The sequence below is a fragment of the Alosa sapidissima genome, chromosome 1 (genome assembly GCF_018492685.1).
Source record: "Alosa sapidissima isolate fAloSap1 chromosome 1, fAloSap1.pri, whole genome shotgun sequence".
NCBI classification, from domain to species: domain Eukaryota; kingdom Metazoa; phylum Chordata; class Actinopteri; order Clupeiformes; family Clupeidae; genus Alosa; species Alosa sapidissima.
The window spans coordinates 10,120,117-10,139,822 of NC_055957.1; the positions used below are offsets into that span (position 1 = coordinate 10,120,117).

The 19,706-nt window shown below is 40.5% G+C and overlaps 3 protein-coding genes across 4 annotated transcripts; 2 read left to right on the forward strand and 1 right to left on the reverse strand.

Annotated features, from left to right (window-relative positions):
• Nucleotides 1-127: 127 nt before the first annotated feature.
• On the reverse strand, nucleotides 128-2,427 carry nol7 (nucleolar protein 7). The gene is made up of 8 exons (XM_042089495.1): nucleotides 2,214-2,427; nucleotides 2,069-2,129; nucleotides 1,910-1,965; nucleotides 1,762-1,796; nucleotides 1,316-1,373; nucleotides 1,112-1,233; nucleotides 801-878; nucleotides 128-640 (listed from the first exon to the last, which is right to left on the reverse strand). The coding sequence occupies exons 1-8, from the start codon at nucleotides 2,390-2,392 to the stop codon at nucleotides 561-563; spliced, it is 669 nt and encodes a 222-aa protein (XP_041945429.1). The 5' UTR covers nucleotides 2,393-2,427; the 3' UTR covers nucleotides 128-560.
• A 366-nt stretch (nucleotides 2,428-2,793) lies between these two features.
• Nucleotides 2,794-7,616, forward strand: epdr1 (ependymin related 1). Its single transcript, XM_042089508.1, has 3 exons — nucleotides 2,794-3,206; nucleotides 3,645-3,853; nucleotides 6,847-7,616. Exons 1-3 carry the CDS (start codon nucleotides 2,959-2,961, stop codon nucleotides 7,035-7,037), a joined length of 648 nt encoding a protein of 215 aa, XP_041945442.1. The 5' UTR covers nucleotides 2,794-2,958; the 3' UTR covers nucleotides 7,038-7,616.
• A 3,602-nt stretch (nucleotides 7,617-11,218) lies between these two features.
• Nucleotides 11,219-18,411, forward strand: stard3nl (STARD3 N-terminal like). Of its 2 annotated transcripts, none has more exons than XM_042089476.1 (9): nucleotides 11,219-11,355; nucleotides 12,938-13,226; nucleotides 13,694-13,771; nucleotides 13,904-13,981; nucleotides 14,291-14,344; nucleotides 14,664-14,781; nucleotides 15,520-15,618; nucleotides 17,404-17,465; nucleotides 18,279-18,411. In XM_042089476.1, exons 2-8 carry the CDS (start codon nucleotides 13,035-13,037, stop codon nucleotides 17,460-17,462), a joined length of 678 nt encoding a protein of 225 aa, XP_041945410.1. In that variant the 5' UTR covers nucleotides 11,219-11,355; nucleotides 12,938-13,034; the 3' UTR covers nucleotides 17,463-17,465; nucleotides 18,279-18,411. The 2 variants fall into 2 exon arrangements, with proteins under 2 accessions (XP_041945410.1, XP_041945416.1); XM_042089482.1 differs by having other exon boundaries at nucleotides 11,251-11,355; nucleotides 12,941-13,226.
• Nucleotides 18,412-19,706: the final 1,295 nt, after the last annotated feature.

Here is a 19,706-nt window from a genome sequence, read left to right on the forward strand (position 1 = left end):
CCACCCATTTTTGTTCTTGACAAAAATCAAACAATGTGTTTATCAGAAAAATATTTGGTATCCACTGGATCAAATTCATTTCCATTTATAAACAGTTTCAGAAATGAAATGTCAATCACAAACTCGATCAGTTTAACAAGCTGTATTTATAAAGCCTTCAAGGGCCAACCAATACAAACAACAAACCAACATCGGACAACTACGGAGCCCCTAAGGGGACATGAGCAAAAAAAAAATCTAAAGTTTAGTTTCATGTGCGCACGCAAAACCTTTTCACATGAAACTTTCACGTGCTCACATGAAACTAAACTTTAGAATTTTTTTTTGCTCATGTCCCCTTAGGGGCTCTGTAGACAACCAACTGTGCTTGAAGACAAAAATGTGCAGTTGTTGCACAGATTCAAAAGTTCAAATTGTCTAACAACTGGAGGGTCAATGCAGACATGTCTGACCTTTGACCCGTCTCTTGCTAGACATGTGTGATTACATCACAAAACCAAAGAGATGGTCTTTGGTGAACACTGCCTTTCTGTTCCTCAGAGTTTGGTCTCTCACTCCCGTTAACATACTGTTCTCGTGAGCTTCTTCTTGTGCATCCACCTCTGGTTGCCCTTCTTGGCCTTTGCTCTCTCCACAGTACCTGCAGAACCAGTTATTTAAGTTCAATTTTTACATCATCTTAAGGGGCACAGATGTCACTGGTTGCAGGGACCACATATTCAGGGATACAACACTGACATGCAAATTGTTTTTGCAGTCAATTACTATTATACAAGGATACCAATAAAAAAATAACTTACTCAGTTTTTTATTAACAAACTGGAATGCAGCACCTCTGTTGGCCCCTTTCTTGCAGTCCAGTGACAAAAGTTCACTGTCTAAGGAAGAAAACAAAAGAAAACTTGTGTAGTGAGAATATACGTTTAGACCTTTAAACTGCATATTACTAGCACAGGATTTCAGTTTTTAAAAGTTCCAAAATTAACCTAAACTAGCAATGACACATTCTAGTTACGCAAATTCTAATTGAGGCCTAAGATTGGAAATTGTTCCCCTGGTCGAGTATAATATCAAGTAATTAGGTTAAGGTCAAACTTTCTTTGTTTCTTACTTGTTGTCCGTCGATGTCCTTGTCCATAAAACCGAGATTGGACAAAGTCCATAGCCAATTTCTGTTGAGAACTGGCTGCAAATTGGTCCCTTACTCTGGTTACACTACAGTTTGCCTGTAAACTATATGGTGGTTGAGGTCAATAACATCCTTAAACAATGATAACTTTGAGAAAATAGCAAACAGTAATGATTGGAATTTTACCTCCGTGCTTTTCCTTGAATCGGTTTAATGTCACTTGAGGTTGCTACTCCCTTTTCCTCTGAAAGCAGAAGCAATCTTTTCATTAAGGCAAACAATGTTTGGTAACACTTTACTTGACAGTATCGACATAAGAGTGACATGACACAGTCATGAACACATGACACTGTCATGACACATGAAACCTAACCCTAACCCCAACCCTAACCTTAACCATAACTTCTTATGACAAAAATAAGAATGTCACTTAATAACAGAAGTGTTATGTCACAAACGTTTATGACTTGTTTATGACACGTTCATGATAGTGTCATGTCACTCTTATGTCGACACTGTCAAGTCAAGTGTAACCCAATGTTTTACCACCAATGACAACCACGGTTACAATTCAAAAACAGGTTCACAAACGTAAAATAAAGCAACAAATCGATAACAGATAGAGTTCATACCTTCATTTCGTTCACTACAGGGCAGTGCATCTTTCCTAGAACGAGATGCAAAGTAAAGGGGGTTGGTCGACAGGCTAAAAATACTTTAACAGAATAATTTAATGCAAGAGCAATTTCATGCAAGACTCAAGAAGCAAGCATCACCTACGTTATATGTTGTGCATCAATTTCATTCAGAACGTCATCAGGAAGAAGTCTTCGTTTCTACAGACAATAATGTAACATTAATCTACTAAATAATGAGTATCAACCCTATGAAACCCTTGACAGACGTAAATAAAGCGTAGCTGCTAGCATTTATAATAACCTTTTGCTCCAAAAACAGCTCTTGCTTTTTTCTTCGCTTTTCTTTCAATGTCGCCTTCTCTCTGTAAATAAAGAGAATTCCGTGAGTGATACTACTACGCCTCGACACTGTTGAATAGCATGCTAACGTTGGCTAAGTGGGCTACCTTCTGCTGGCCTCCAGCGCGTCTTTTACACTCTGCAAAGCAGATTTTTTTGAATCATCAAATGTTACTTCTTCTGGAGCTTCATCATCACTGGAATCAAACTGAATATCATTGTTTCCTGCCATCTTTTCACTATGTGCGTTTCCTGACCCACGTTGTCTTTCACCGGTGTCAGCCATGTTGGTAAAAATGCTGTACCAAAATAATGTTTCGTCACTTTAGATCAGCCAACCACAGCACAGCCTTCCTTTTCCCAAGTACTTGTGGGAGAAAATATCGCCCCCTGGACGTGTGGGTGTTTTAACGGAGCGTTCTGAAATGGAGAAACTTCGAGCGGCAGAAGAGCGTTGATTTGCTGTTGCCCTCAAGTCTCCAGATGATATCCAAACGAATAACCAAAACGACATTGTCCATGAATTTCAGTCTTAAAGTAAATTCACAAAACAGTGAGTAGCCTAAACTAGGCAAATAACTGATATTCATACAACCTTTTGATATTAAAGGCAATTTATTTATTATAGGCGCAGACCTATGTTGCCCGTCTCGTCACCCATCATTAAACGACCCGCTGATGCTAACCAATAAGATTGTCTGTACAAACAGTAAGTGGTTGTCGTGCATGCACGCATACCGCGCTGACGGTGCGATACAATCATCCGTTGTTGTCGCAGCTGGACAGCACGCAGGAGCTATTACATAGCCTAAATCTACCTTCATTATAGGCTACCACGACAAAATAATTCTGATGGAGAACATGCAGACAATTGTGCTTTGGCTTGGTGTTTGCTTGACGCTGGTAATATCTACTCAAGCTAACCCTGTCGCGCCCCAGGACCCGGCCCTACCTTGCCTTGCTCCGTTACAATGGGAGGGAAGAATTGTGGAATATGATCATAGTACAGGGCGCAACACGCGGGCTTCCATGTCGTACGATGGACAAAACCAGCGTATTCGGATACTTGAACAGAAGAGAGGACATGTACCGTGTAAAAAGTGCGTAGGTCTTACTTACAGGCTAACCCTGATATTCACAGCATACACGTTAGCATATACATTACAACATAATACGCAATAACCTGTTTCTATACAGCTTATGCATGCATGCGGTAAAACATCAGCGTCATTGTTTTGCATGCCCTTTCACCATGGGCGTGTTTCCAGCGGATAGGCCTATTTACTTTGGATATTTCACCTTCAATAATTAGTATGAATATTTCACCATAAATACAACCTGTTTTTGTTGAGAAATAATGCAGATAAGGCTGAAACTAAATGTGGGTGGTTGTCACTATGGCATCGTGATTTTTTTTATTTAGCTCAGATCTGCAATAGCCTGATCACTTTGCAATAAGCAGAAGTAAACATAACGGGCGTATTGTTGCTATTTTCACGAGTTCGAATAGGCTTCTCATTGTTTCAATCCGTTCTCAGGTACTTTGAGTACATCTACTTATTCCAGAGTGGAGTAATGTTCCAGATTGAAGAAGTCACCAAGCAGTGCTCCAAGTTAGCTCTGACACAGGCTTGGGACCCCTTTGACATCCCCTTGAACTCCACCTATGAGGACCAGTACTTTATTGGAGGCCCAGGAGACATGATTGAAGTACAGGAGTGGTCTGATAGAAAGCCAGCTCGCCAAAGTAAGTGCTGATGTAGTGTCACGTATCAACAGAATTTTATTACATCAACAATAGGATAACAAGCACAAACCTTAAAAAGCTAGGCTAACTAACCTTTTTTGAGGCCCACTGGTGGAAAGTCACAATGTCAAAATCAGCCCATTTGTCAAGATATGAACCGTTGGTGAAATAAGAATATTAATCAGAGTTTTTTTTTTTTCATAACCTCTCACTTGCCAAATAGACCACACCACACCCAAAGTTTTAGGCACTTGTGGCATCATGCCGTTTCCAACCTTATGTTTGTTTGTGTAATTTGATAGAGCATGGGTGCTCTTGGATCAAATATTTATTGAGGCAGATATGCAGTAGTGCAGATGTATTTTTAGCCTATTCAGGCAAGACATGAAACTAAATCTAAAGCTCAAATCTGCAATGAGGTTCCATGAAAATGACTGGTGTGAAGTCTTTAGTAGACATAACTTGACATATTGGGAACAGAAATTAAGGAACCTTGTTGCAGAACTGAGTTAAGGGGGTTTCTTATGGTCACATAATATACACATGCATTTGGATAGCTGGGATGGCTACCAATGCTAATTCACTGCACATATTTATATTTAATTTAAATATTACTAAACCACCTTCTGTAAGCCAACTGTATACTACTGTCTACTGCACTATATTTCTGTCCTGTCCTGTCTATACTTTATATATCACATTGTACTTTTCTGCTTTTTTGCACTTCTGCTTAGATGCAAACTGCATTTCATTGTCTTTGTACTTGCACTCTGCACAATGACAATAAAGTGGAATCTAATCTAATCTAAAAACACTAGCAAAACCAAGTAATTTGTTTATGGGCTGCTATAGGGCTGTCTAGCCATGGGATTCAGTGAGATGAGAATGAGCTGTTCAGAGCTCTTCCCATCATGACGTCCCAACTGGACCAGAGACTTTCTAATGAGGAGACACAGCACTCAAAAAAACTCCATAGAAATGCATGGAGTTAGTTTGTAATGCCAATATGCAGTTGTCTACACATATCCCGCCCCTTCCGCGGCAAAAATGTCGACATGTGAATACATTGTGCCAATCATGTGTTGGAGCTGGAGCAAGGTTGGTGTCGTGAAGCCTTGCACAGGTGCATTTCTGCCGAAATAGATGCCCAATAAGTGCCCAAAAAGCCTTGCAATATGGCCGCCGAGTAGAGGGACTTACCTAAAACGACTTTGACTGGACCAAGTATTCACTCACAATTGAAGAACAAAACTTCCAGGCACATATCCAGCATTGAAATTTAACGTAAACATTGGTTTAACTAACCAAATCATTACCTGTTACCAAAATGTTGAAGCAAAGCCATTGTGTAGTATCCTCATGTTTGCAAAGGAACAGGTACACAAATGGGTCGCTCAGAACATTTCTCTTTTGTGTTGCTTCTTACTCATAGTATTTTGACTAAATTATGACACCAATGTTTTATTAAGACCTCAAGAATTTGAAAAAAGTGGGTGCTGTGGCACAAGCAGCTGCAGCGTCAATTCCACATTTGGGTCCAAGTGCCCACAGTGACCCAGGTTTGATTTCGACCCGCAGTGATTTCCTGATTCCTCACAATCTCTCTTTCTCATTCGTATCCTGTCACTCTTCACTGTCCTTTTTAAAAAGTGGGCAGACCTAAAACTTTGAGACTGTGTCCAACAAATCAGAAAACATGGTGCAGATTAGAAAAGGGTTAATAGATAAGATCAATAATAATTGGCACAATTGTAGAGCACCCATATGTTGTGCCACACTCTACCAACATGGAATTTAGTAGCAGATTTGAGATAGAGGGGTTTTGAAATTCCATGCTGTCACCAATGCCCAAATCTTTGCAAGAATAAAAAAAAAGTATGCATTTTTTAGTCTTTTTATGTCCCTCTCGGTCCTCAAAAACTCTTGCAGACACTACTCTTCCAAGAATACCTCGTCTTCTAGCACTTCTGACAACCTGGGGGCAGCCGTGGCCTACTGGTTAGCACTTCGGACTTGTGACTGGAGGGTTGCCGATTCGAACCCCGACCAGTAGGCACGGTTGAAGTGCCTTTGAGCAAGGCACCTAACCCCTCACTGCTCCCCGAGCGCCGCTGTTGTTGCAGGCAGCTCACTGCACCAGGATTAGTGTGTGCTGAGTGTGATTCACGGATTGGGATAAATGCAGACATTCACGGGATCAAAAGAGTATATATACTTATACTAACCTCACACACCTGATACGCTCTTTCCTCTTTTCCCTCCTTTACTTCCTTCTCTTCACTATACCCCCTCTTTTACCACTTCTCCTCCTGCCATACTTTGACTAGCACTTAAAATGTAGGCACTCCTATCCTCTAGTAGTATTGACTGATGCAGTGGTAATTCCTAGCTATAGTCTCCTCTGCACTGTAGCTTAAATGTCATTCTATTGCTGTAGCTCTGTAGCTTAAATGTGATTCTTTTTCTGTAAGTTGCTTTTGATAAATGCATTTGCCAAATGAATAAACATATAAATCCAACCAAAAAGTTGCCCATAAGGTTAGTGTACTTTATAAAAACAAGAAAAGAGTGCGTCCAGGGCCCAAAGTATTGTAAAGCAGTCACATCCTGACCATGCATAGACTTTTCCAAACACTGAGGTCAGGCAAACGTCTCTGCTGCTACAAGACCAGAACAGAGAGGCTTTCCTCAAGCCATTTGTATGCTGAACACACACAAGACTATAAACTGCACTTACACTTTTTACACACTTGCACATGGACTGTACACACACTGCACTTTATACACTCTCTTGCTATTTATAAAAAAAATGGACTTTCTTTCTTCACTCTCACAGAAAAAGCTGAACACCAAACGGAATTTCACTACATGCTTTGTATTAGTATTTCTATGTATGTGACAAATAAACCTCCTTCTATCCTTGTATCCCCTTGTATCCTTGTAAAGTGTTCTGTGTTTAACTATTCCCCTTTGTCTTGGTTGCTGGCATTTAGATGAGGCCTGGCTGGGTGTGTACACGGTGAAAGATTGCTATCCTGTGCAGGAGACATACACACGTAACACCAGTGTGACCACGTCCACAAGATTCTTTGATCTGGCACTGGGCATCAGTGACCCCAGTGTGTTCACTCCCCCAAGCACCTGCCAATCAGCCCTCCCGGTGAGGATGACATCAGCCTGCTGAGTCAGCCTGCTCTCTCTGACTGGGATGCCCATCTCTTCACGATGTTGCCCTCACACTATGGTGAAGATAGATGTAGATGATACACTGGAAATCTGTGATTGTAAGAGAGGTAGCCAGTATGCTTGTTAATGTGGTCAAAGTTGCAGGAATGGTTAAAGCCTTAAGTGCAAAACACTTATTTTGATTTTCACCTTTTCTGTTTTCATTCTGTGCCATTTAAATAGCCTATTTAAATATTCTGTAAGTAATGTTAGGCATTGCTAACTTCTGTTCAATATATAGTATAATCCTCTCCAAAATGTGCAGTCCACATGCAAAATTGAATATCCTCTTTGGATAATATAGTCATGATAAGTAACATGTTTAGATCCCCGGATAAAGACCAAGAGGAGATTGCCTGTTTTTTCTCAGTGTACAAGAATGTAAACCTCACATTAATACAGCTATCTAACCTGTATTATTAGCATGGCCACAGCAGTTTAACTCTGTTGCTGTAAACTGGTAAGTTTTATTTTTTATCATGTACAATCATGATGCATTTCTCCCTACCGTGGTGTTACAATAAAACAAACAAACACATTTTCTCCATTTCATTCATACCTAATTTTTCCACTAAACCTTCCTGACTTCTCTGACTTATGGGAATGGCCAGGTTTGACAGAGTGCTTATTTGGATGCAGCTCTTTCATGTTGAAATGTGAGCCTCCTGGAAGCCAACTGTTGAAAGACAGAATAAGTCAGAAGTCACAAAGTGTGAAAGGGTGAAATAGACTCAAATGCTAGAATCAATCCTAAGCGGGAAGGATGGTTTGATCGCCCCTAAATCACATTTTCATTTAATTTAGGCTTCATTTGTTCTCTTGTTACAATAATATGTGCAATGATAATAATAATAATAATAACTAGAAAATTTAATTCTGATGAATTACCAGTGCATGAAAATGCAAAACATATTAACATAAAATGCGAAACAAACTTTATTTGGAAACAGTTTTCAGCAGAGGAAACAGTTGGTGGGAGTCATAGTTGATGACAACTGACAGTTGGAATGACTGAACAGTTAAATTGTTAAATAGTTAAATTATTTAATAGTGAATTATTGTAATGAAAACTTTTATTTTGAAACAGTTGTGGGCAGAGGAAACAGTTGAACAGGATCTGTAATCTTAAGAGAGCCAGATTAAAGCCAGAGACAGAGTAGATAGTGTAATGGATGTTGATAGACAGAAAGTTCAATGGATGTTGATAGATAGTTTAATGGCTGGATGAGTGAATGGTTTGAAGAAGATAGATAGAAAGTTGGATGGAATGTGCCTGTATATCCTTGTATGGTTATGGTTATGGGATTTGGCAGACGCCTTAGTCCAAAGCGACACACAAATACAAAAACATAATATTTAAAATTGAACAGGGAACATATTAGAATGTTGGTCCAACTATAATAAAGAGAATAGCAATAATTAACAACAATGTCAACTCATAGCCTAATAAAATAAGCAATGGAAATGAGGGAAAAAGCAATAATAAACAATAATGTCCATTCAATCAATAATATAAAAACAATGACATGGTAAGACTACATTAAGGAGAATATCAATAAAAAAACAATAATGTGAAATTAATCAACAGCCTAATGGAAATAAAACAATATTATACAAACCATAACGCATAAGAAGCGCTTAAACAACTAAGTGCATGTTGAACAGGAATGTTTTTAGACCCCTCTTAAACGACCCAAAACTACCACAGCAACGGAGAGCAACTCATTCCACCAACATTGAACCACTGAAGAATAGAGTCTTGAATTAGACCTAGTGTTTTTGACTGGTTGGCACAACAGACGCTCATCAGAAGACCGCAGTGGGCGGTTAGATAGATAGAGATAGATAGATAGATAGATAGATACTTTATTGATCCCCAAGGGGAAATTCAAGGTCTCAGTAGCATACAGACATCACACACACATTCACTAACAGCAGAAAAAAGTAATTAAAAGTATATAAACACAGCTAAGCAATAAGGACAGTAGAAGATAAAGAATATGCTAAAATACAAATTATACTAAATAACACAAAATGATTGTGATTCTGTGTGCATAAAGTAAGGTGCTCTGTGTGAGTGAGTGTCATGGTGATGGTGCAAATGAGTATAAAGTCCAACAGTGCAATAGTGCAAGAATAAAGTCTAGAGACCAGCATAAAATAAATATGGACATATAAGAGAATAAATAAATATTGACATATAAGAGAGGCAAGGTAATATAAAAAATATAAAAAAACAACTATAGAAAAGTTTTTCTATAGTTCTATTTTCACTTATACCTTTTCTTAATATATATATATATATATATATATATTAAGAAAAGGTATAAGTGTGGCCACAATCCGGCTGTGGGATGGAGGGAGGGGTTATGCATATGTGCTAATATAGCACGCAAACAGCGAGGCAGTAAAACAGTGATAAAAAGTGGCTAGTGGACAGACAGTACCCAAACATGGAGAGGGTGGAGAGGCAGACAGATTATGCAGAGAAGTCTATCTCTCCTCTTCCCTTAAGTGAAGCATTGAACAGTTCAATGGCCCTGTGGTCAAATGACTTCCTCAGTCTGTCTGTTGTGCAAGGCAGTGAGCGAAGTCTCCAGCTGATCAGGCTCTTCTGCTTTACAATAGTGCTGTGGAGTGGATGACACTCATTGTCCAAAATGTTGATCAGTTTGTTCAGGGTCCTTTTGTCAGATATTGAAGTGATGCACTCCAGTTCAGCTCCCACTACAGAGCCAGCTTTCCTTACCAGCCTGTCAAGTCGCCCAGCATCCTTCCTCTTGTGCTTCCTCCCCAGCATACCACTGCATAGAAGAGGACGCTGGCAACAACAGACTGGTAGAACATCCTGAGGAGTTTGCTGCACACATTGAAGGACCACAGCCTCCTCAGGAAGTACAGCCTGCTCTGCCCTTTCTTGTAGAGCGCGTCAGTGTTGGCTGACCAGTCCAGTTTATTGTCCAGGTGGAGACCCAGATACTTGTAGAGCGGGCTTAGACCTGCGGAAATCCACCACCATCTCCTTGGTCTTTGAAGTGTTGAGTTGAAGGTGATTGAGTTTGCACCATTGCACAAAATCCTCCACCAGGCTCCTGTACTCCTCCTCTTGCTCATCCCTGATATACCCCACAATTGCAGTATCGTCAGAAAACTTCTGCATGTGGCATGACTCGGTGTTGTAGCAGAAGTCAGATGTGTACAGGGTGAACAGGACTGGCAAGAGCACAGTTCCCAACACAGTACTGTTCCCTGATCACAGTGTGAGAGAGACAGTTCTTCAGTCTGACGAACTGTGGTTGCTCGGTCAGGTAATCTGTAATCCAGGTTACCAGGTGAGTGTCCACACCCATCTGCAAGAGCTTGTCTCCCAGTCTGAGGGGTTGGATGGTGTTAAAAGCACTTGAGAAATCAAAGAACATGATTCTCACAGCACTTTTCCCCTTGTCTTTCCCCTTGTCCTGTGTAGAAGATAAGTGATGGCATCGTCCACGCCCACTTTCTCCTGGTATGCAAACTGTAACGGGTCTAGTGCATGGCGTACCTGGGGTCTGAGCATACCTAAGCATACCTGAGCTAAGACCAGGTTGGGGAATAATTGATTATTGAATTAAAACTAGGAGCAGATTCAGTGAGTGTCCTATAGGCCAAAGTGAGAGATTTAAATTGTAGAATGGAGGGAGACAGAGAGAGTTGGCCTAGTTGAGCAGAATACAGTTATTACAGGTGCAATCAGTTTAATTGCTCTTTGAGGGGGCCTTGAGCAGCTGGCAGTTGATAGGTGCAAATCAGTTTAATTAGCCCTTTATGTATACTCTTTTGATGTCATAGTGCCATGCAAAGTCTATGGGGGAAAATAAGCGTGTTTTTTTGTTAATATCTCAAAAAGTATAAAGATTACAAAAATGAAAAAGACATTGCTCAGGTGTCCTTTTCAAGAGGCCTACGTTACAAAGTTTGAACGAAGTTTCTACGTTTAACGGTTGGAGCTGAATTAGACGCAGAACGTTTGGTTAGGAGAATAATAATAATAAGAAGAATATAATTATAATAATGAATTGATCATACTTCATTAAAATGCAAATGTTTAGAAAAAATGTCAACGCTCACTACAAATCCCATGGATCTTTGACGAATGGTCACTTTCATTATTGTCCGACAGGAACAAGTGACTCATAGCTGTCTAGTTCTCACAGTTCTCTGCCGTCCAGACAATACAACGGGAGCCACTGTGTCGGCCTGTTCTGTTCGCAGCTTCAAATTCAGCAGTGTATGAGAAGGTAGGCCAAGTCACTGTCAGTCAGACAAGCCTATATGTATTTCAATCGTTAAAAATAGTTCATAATCTCCAACTTACTGTCTCTCGTGGGTAATTATGTTTTATGAGTGAAATGTTTTGTAGACTACAGCCGTACAGCGTTGCATTATTGAGAAATATGCGTTAACCTCGCTTTAGATAACGTAAGCCTTGATGCATATAACCTGGAAATATGTAGCTATACAAAAAGGCAATTTGGTGGATATACAATAAAAGCACCACTAGCAGTGGAAGGCTAATGTAACGTAGCCTAGCCAGCCAGCAGCTAGCTGTTCCCTGTGTCTGTGCGATGTTGTTTGTTTTGTGTGTGACATCGTTATGAACTCGAGCTGATCTTCTCCGCCATGGGAAACAGCTGCAGTGTTGTAGAGATGTGTATTCCTCTGCGCTTGTTTTCATCAAGTTACATAGTTTGGTTCAATTGTTGTGATCGCGATTCACTTCTCCTTATTGCTAAATAGAGGTATATCGGTAACTGCTCTCATCATTATCATTACCTTATGACTGTTTGATAAACAGGATGTAACGTTAGTTAAACTTAATGTAGAACGCAATCTGGGGCCTGTCAAACTTTTGAGTCCCCTTAATGGTTGAAGGTGCAACACCTTGGGCCTAATGTAACGTTTGGCACACAATGTTAGCTAGTCATTCGTAGGTCAGTTACTTTTTCACTTCCTCAATGATGTCATTTTTGATAAGCAAGTCACATGCTGTAGTCCTATTTTCCATGCAATAGTTCTATATTTTAAAAACAATATTGTCGTCAAGAAAATATCGTTTAGTTTCAAATACAGTTTTGATATAGCTTTTAGCAGGCCTAATTGGTGGAGGAAGTGTGAAATGGATTTCTCTTGGCAATATTAACCAATTGGTTTAGGTTGTGCTCATGTGGCATACAACAATACCATGATTTATATGAGATAAAAACACACATGGGTGTGATTTATAATTGAACTTCATTTTGGCAGTGACACGACCACATTTAAGGACAAAAAAGGAAACTAAATGTGTCATCCACAAACTTTCTGCATGCATAATTTTAAGCATTTGTATCTTGAACTTTCCCTATAAACGGGTGTCTATTTATACCCTGGGAATTGATATAGTCTACCCTATTTACTTGGCTGTTACCAAGTTCTTTCTGTCCAAGTAGAGTACTGCTGGAGGAGTGAGTGATTCTGTTGCAATACTTAGCCTACTTTTACTTTACCATCTGGCTTAGTCTCAGAGCCACATACATACATATGTCTGGGAACAAATGTGAGTGGGTATGGTCTTAATATGAGTATACAGTAAAAGCCAACTCAACGCCTGGTGATGGGTCAATGTATCATTTTAGATTTAAGCAAAGTTAAATGTTGCCCATGCATTTATAGGCGCGTGACCTTATACTCTCTGGAACATAGTGAATTTAATGTCTATTGTCCACAGGAACAGAAAACTCAAGTTTCCCTAGCCCCCCTTGGTTACAGTACAGTGGTCACCACCTGTATAATGTTTAAATGAGAATGTATGTGTTGGTTGTTTCTTCCCTGTGTCTGCAGAAGAGGTGTGACAAATGATGGCACCCCAGTGCTGGCCTCTGCTAAACTGATCGTGAGTACCGGGTTCGGTTAGGTGTTGGATTGGGCGTAGTCAGTCATGGATAGCCAGTGCAGCAGCAGTGTGGATTCTCGAGTCACCCCCAGGGTCCTGAGCTCCATCAACTCGACCCACATGGAGTCTTACGAGCTGGGAGAGAAGAAATGCATCTCTGATGTGAGGAGGACCTTCTGCCTCTTCGTGACCTTTGACCTGCTCTTCGTCACACTGCTGTGGATTATAGAGCTGAATGTAAGCACCAGGATCACACTACGATGCCGCCAGTTTCAGTGTGGAAACGCCTAAATCTAATCCTTGACCTTTAGACATTTTTTAGTAGAGAAAAACCTCCAGACACAATGGGCATATTGATTTGGAGACTTTAAAACTGCCTTGATTGACTTACTTTGCTCTTCAAATAAAAAAAAAAGATTGGCATTCACATCAGGTCAAAGTCCAGATGAATAATTGCATGGCGTCTAAAAGTAGCTATTCTCTAACTTGCATATCCTGTTATGTCCTAAACTTTTTAGGAGTTTTAATGTTTGATGATAGTAGTATATCTTCTGATGTTCTTGAAAGCCTAATTATAGTGAATGCCTGCATCAAAATCAATCTATAGATTAATTGACCAGATTAAGACTACAAGCCTGATCAAGGCTCAAACCTGACCAGATTAAGACTACAAACTCTGTTCTATCTCTCCCCCTCTGCCACAGGTGAATGGGGGTATCCGAAACCAACTGGATAAGGAAGTGTTGCACTACGACTACCATGCATCCTTCTTTGACATATTTGTGAGTGTAACTTAACAATGAATGCCTATTCAGTCTTCCCACTGTCCCTCTGTCCCTGACATGGGCACATGGGCACATGCTGACCTCTCTGCACTCTGTCTCCTTATAACTTTTGATGTCGTCTCCCTGCAGGTCCTTGCTGTGTTCCGCTTTGCGTCCCTGATCATGGCGTATGCTGTGTGTAAGCTGCGCCACTGGTGGGCAATAGCGGTAGGTTTGCCAGTTCCCTTGTATTTTGTGCAGTGAGCACACTGACACGGTAGAGGGCAGTGTCACCCTTCTAGATCAATTTTTACAGAAAGGATATATATTGCCAATGCAAATTTAATTAAGGCCAGGTGTATGTTTGTTTTATTTTTAGAGGTATCATTTGTATTTTAATATTTTTATCCACCTCAACAGACTTAGTGGAATAATGTGCTGCAGTATGTAGTGGAATTCTGTATTATAGATGTTCCATTGACTCGTTTGAAGAATTACTTCACTGGAACCTATCGTGGTCTTCTGATTTTCCTACAGATCACGACAGCCATCACCAGTTTTTTCCTGATTGTGAAAGTCATTTTATCAAAGGTATTAGGCTGCTATTTCTTTTAGTTGTTATTGCATTGTTATGTCATTGCATTGCTGTGCTATTGTAATTTTCCTTTGACAATACCACTTGGTCATGTTATTCAGTAGCACAATGCAATCCGTCTGCACAAGTCCCTTGTAATTTATTGTACAAATTATTTCCCACACACACACTGTGCCACACTGTACCAACTGGCATTAGTGTGTACATACAGCATTGAAATATCTCTCTCTCTTTCTGTCTCTCCCTCTCTCTCCCTCCCTCTCCTCCATTCTCTCTTTCTCTCTACTCTGTTCCCTCTCCCTTGGCGACCTCTAGCTCCTTTCCCAGGGTGCCTTTGGCTACCTGCTGCCCATTGTCTCGTTCGTGCTGGCCTGGATAGAGACCTGGCTGCTGGACTTCAAGGTGCTGCCACAAGAGACTGACGATGAGAACAGTAAGTTCCCAAGCCCAGAGACAACTCAGACACACACACACACTCACACTCACTCAGTCACACTCTCCCCCACACATGCACGTACGTTCGTACATGCTTGTGTAACGGATGCCAGCTAGCTTAGTTGTGCTTGTGGAACGTTGGTAAACCTCACTCCCCGACGCCTCAAGAGTGCTGCTGGCATGCGAGCCAGTAGCCTGGGCTATTGGCTCAATTGTTAGCGCACTCGCCTCCCGATCCGAGGTGCTGCTGTTTCGCGGGTTCGAGTCCGAGCGTGTGCAGGGCTGAATTGCGCAGGTTCAACACAACGCAGGTTACACTTGCATACACCCCAACACATTACTCAGCCACAGCCCCGAGTTTAGTGGGTACCCCATATTCCATCAGAAATCGGACTGATATCTTCTTTACCTAAATATTGGTCATTACCATAATGATAAGAGAGTGTGCCATAATTGGCATTTGACAGTTAAATCGAGAAGTAGTCATTATTTGTATTGATTTAAAGGTCCAGTCAATTGTAATGTAATTCAGATTAAACAGATTGTTCCACACTGACCTTCAGCTGTCTCAAAAACACTAAAAAAAAAACGGAGGTGAGGACTTGGTACTTGGGGAACAAAGAGTGGCCAAGTCAAGCCATATTCTATTCTATATACTGTACTGTTCTAGCCAATCAATATTAACTGATTTAAACCATGTCACAGTAGTGTCTGATGTGGCGGTTATTTCCTGTAGGGTATCTGTCTGCGCTGGACGCTGCAGAGAGGGCTCCACTCATGCATCCAGGCCCCATGTCTGATGGACAGTTCTACTCTCCGCCGGAGTCTCTAGCAGGTGAGCTCCCTTGGGCACAGCTGAGACAGCCGCTCGGGTAGGAAACTGGGAAAGCCTAACGTTTTCCATTATTCCTTTTCAAAGAAGGAACACTACAGAATAGGCTCCTGTTATTTTCTTCAGGTTGAAGCTCACAGTTCTCCCTTCCAAATGGTTTGCAGAGTGGTTTCAGTGGGTTTTAATTGTACTTACATTCTGTAAGATGAACTGCTAACACTTAACACCCAGAAACTTCCCTGCAGTTATCATGAAATCTGGTGTATTTTTTTTTTTTTACTAAAGCCATACTGTAAAAAGTACTTGTTCAGATATGAATATAACAGCAAGTGACCCATATGATAGAGCAGTGTGGTTCTTAACAGGACTGGCTTTGGGACCCACAATTTCCCATGTTCATTTAGTCGCGACCCATATATATATTTTTAGCTTTCAAGCCAACGGATACAGTGAGCTATATGATACGATACACAAAGTGCCTGTAGGCCTACTTGTTTGGAACATGCTGATGTTTGGCATTACATTTGTGAAGTCTTCAACTCCTGGTGTCACCTTTCAAAGTACTCGACAGGTTTGCTTTTGACAGAAGTACTTAGTTTCCATGTAGCATTTTTGTTTTGATGGTTTCATGCTCTCACGTGCCAGCAATTCACTGCACACCACACACTGGGGTTTCAGTCTCATTTTGTCCTCAATTTAAGTGAATCCATGTCCTACTTCAAATATTCAGGGTCATAGCCTACTTACATATACCACTAAAGTGATGTCTAACATGACCTGTCACATTAACATTGTCTATGTCCATGGCAACGACTCGCATACAAATAAAGTCTATCAAAATAAAGGTCCGATATTAGATCTGATAAAGTAGCACTTAAAATGGCTTTTTTTTTTTTTTTTTAAACCCACAAGCTCCGTGACCCACCCAGAACGGTTCCGCGACCCACTTTTGGGTCCCGACCCACCAGTTAAGAAACGCTTAGTGGACACAGACATAGTTTTGAGGATATTTACAGTATATGAACATAATTGAGCTATACAAGAATATATTGTGGCCCACACAGCCTTCCTTGCTTGGCCATGGGATGGTGATACCCTCTTTGGTGCTTCAACATGTTCAAGCAGCGTCCATTTAGTAGCATTACTATAAATGTGATTACTGATATGCTGTCTATAGTTGCATGTTAGCTGCAAGTTACTAGTCATATTACATAACGGAAGTCCAGATACTGGAAATGTGTTTAAAAGTTATTATATTGGAGTGATTGCCAAGCAGCTTTTATTGCTGAATTCTAACATTTATGTCATTTATAAGCGTGGTTACACTTGAAATGTGTTTAAAGGTAAAAGAGAGCGAAGAGTTTTGTTAAAGGCTGCATTGTAATGACTGCTTCTAGTTTGACTGCTCAGTGACCTCTGATGATGATTTGAAGCAAATTGACTGAATAGTCTCTATACTCATGGACATGCATTTTATTCATTGTGTAGTAATTATTTTGTCCCTTTGCTGTCTTTAAACAACTATTCTGTTACGGTTAGAATATTTTCGTAGACCGCGTAGGAGTGCAGGTGCAGAGATATTTATCTATCTGACGCTCAGTTCGGGGAAAAGAAGCGTTTCACATTACGCACACGGGTTCTTAGAAACATCCTGTCATGTACCTCAAGGGCATATATTCATAATTAGTGTGTGAAAAATATTATTAATATAGTTCTATTAATAATCTTCTCTGTATGATTCCACTGTGTGAATTTGACTTCCAACCAGATGTATTTATTCATTTTTAGATTCTGATGATGAGTTGCTGGATGAGGATAAACACGACCCTGAAAAGCCCATTATCTAACAGGTAATAGACCAAACAGCATGATTAAGTCCATATGTAAATTTGGTATGGAAGTAATATTGTATTATATTAGTACTATCTCAAGAGTAATCTGAATTGGGAGAAACCGACATTGCAAAGTGCAGAGTTTGCAGTGTGTTTTCTATGTTTTCAAATGTTTTTTATGTTCTTGTCTCAAAGAATGTATTTACAAGTTGTAAATATTAGTATAAGGAGTATTCATCATTACAATTGAACTACAGCATTAGTTCAGTTTTAGCCACACCTTGCATACATGTTTGAAAGCTATGTTGTCAATCATATTAAAATGATCACACTTAACTTTAAAACAGATTTTAAAGCAAACTCGGTATACTGAAATATTTAATATATTTCCCTTAAAGATTATAGATATTTATTGTACACGAAAAATGCTAAACTTGTTTATCACAGTTGAATAATCATTTGAGTCAATATTTAAAAATGAGAAGAGCATATTTTGTATACACTTCCATAGTGGATGTTTTAAAAAGAAATGCTGAATCTGTGTTCTTGCTTTCATTTAATAGAATGAGAGCTTAAAAACAACTTAAATGTGCCTTAGTCAGAACCTCCAGGATTTAGCCATTTGTATTTTTCATGTATTCAAGGAAATTAATTTCCCACAATTGCAGTTGCAATTCATGGAATGTCTGCTTTATTTTGATTATATGTGACTCCTGGTAAGATATTTATTTAGGAATTCTGACAGGACATGTTATGCAAACTTCATAGCACATAGTTGTGTGCATCACATATCATAGCACGTTCTCATATCATATTTCTGCTCTGTTACAGGAACTCACCGCTGCATGGCATAAACACATGCTGTGGACAGCATACTGGTGTCTGCTGACCCTGAAGCTGAGCAAACTCTCATACTTTCCACTGTACCCACCAACGCTGTCTGACTGGGAGGATGGGGGGGGGGGGGGGGGGAGAACCAGCCACGGGCCCACCAGCCCACCAGCCACGGGCCCACCACCATTTTCTTTATCAATCCCTGGTCCACTCATCTCATTCCACAGAACAAACGTGTGAAGTGCTTTATGACTGAGACCTTTTGGCTAAAAAGGGCTATCAGATAGTATTCAGATAATTTTCTAAAAAGTTTTTTTTTTGTGCCGTACACACACAGCCTGGAGATTGGTGGCCGTCGCGGTTTGGGAGTGAAGGATTCTGGGTCGGCTCTGTGCCTGTAATATATGCTCTGCTTGCTCTGCCCTGTACCCACATGCACACTCACGGCTCCTAATGTCTTTACTGCAGAAAGACTCAAATCAGCTGCAGCACTCCCCTGATTATGTGTCAAAATCTGACTGAGACATCGTATCTTGATGGGCCTCAGGAAGAGGTGCTATTAGTATGCACAGTCATGTACAATATAGCACCCTGTCACATGTATTTTTGTATTTGATTGTCGCATGGCAGGCAGATGAGGCAGCCCCCTGGAAAAGGTGCTCTCGTGTCATCTATGTTTTATGAACGCATTCACGTACTAGTGAAGGACTTTACAAGTAGTCGCACTGAAGTTTGTTCACAATGAAGATATAAGGGGCTCAAATAACTGGGCACCAATCAATATGCTCTTAACATATGATGTGATGTATTTTTACGCATGAACATGTGATCTGTGATTGGTTTGTTTTTTTATGTTGCTGCTTGATATATGAATGTTTTGTTAAAAAAAAAAACAAACAAACAACAACTCTGCTCTTGCTGAGATGATGACACCACACAAAGAAGAGCTGTGGCAGGCTTCACCGGGCCTGGATCTATAGAACTGCAGCAGGCATTATTCTCTGCCAGGCTGCACCGGGCCTGGATCTATAGAACTGCAGCAGGCATTATTCTCTGCCAGGCTGCACCGGGCCTGGATCTATAGAACTGCAGCAGGCATTATTCTCTGCCAGGCTGCACCGGGCCCGGACCTTTAGAACCGTATCCTACACCAATTGTGTGCTTTATAACCGTATTCTACACCAATTGTGTGCCAGATGGAACTGGGTCAGGGTCGTCTCTGGGATCGGTTTGCTCCATAGACGGCTGTTCTCTTGGTAGCCATGTACCTGCTAATAAGGATGCACGCACTGTGTGCAGGTTGGGGGATCTCTTGTTGCTGTTTGGGGTGGGGGACAACCACTTGTGACACATCACCACCTTCGAAAATGAAATGTATGTTGTCTTTTTATTTGCCATAATAAATATATAGTTGATTATTTTAAC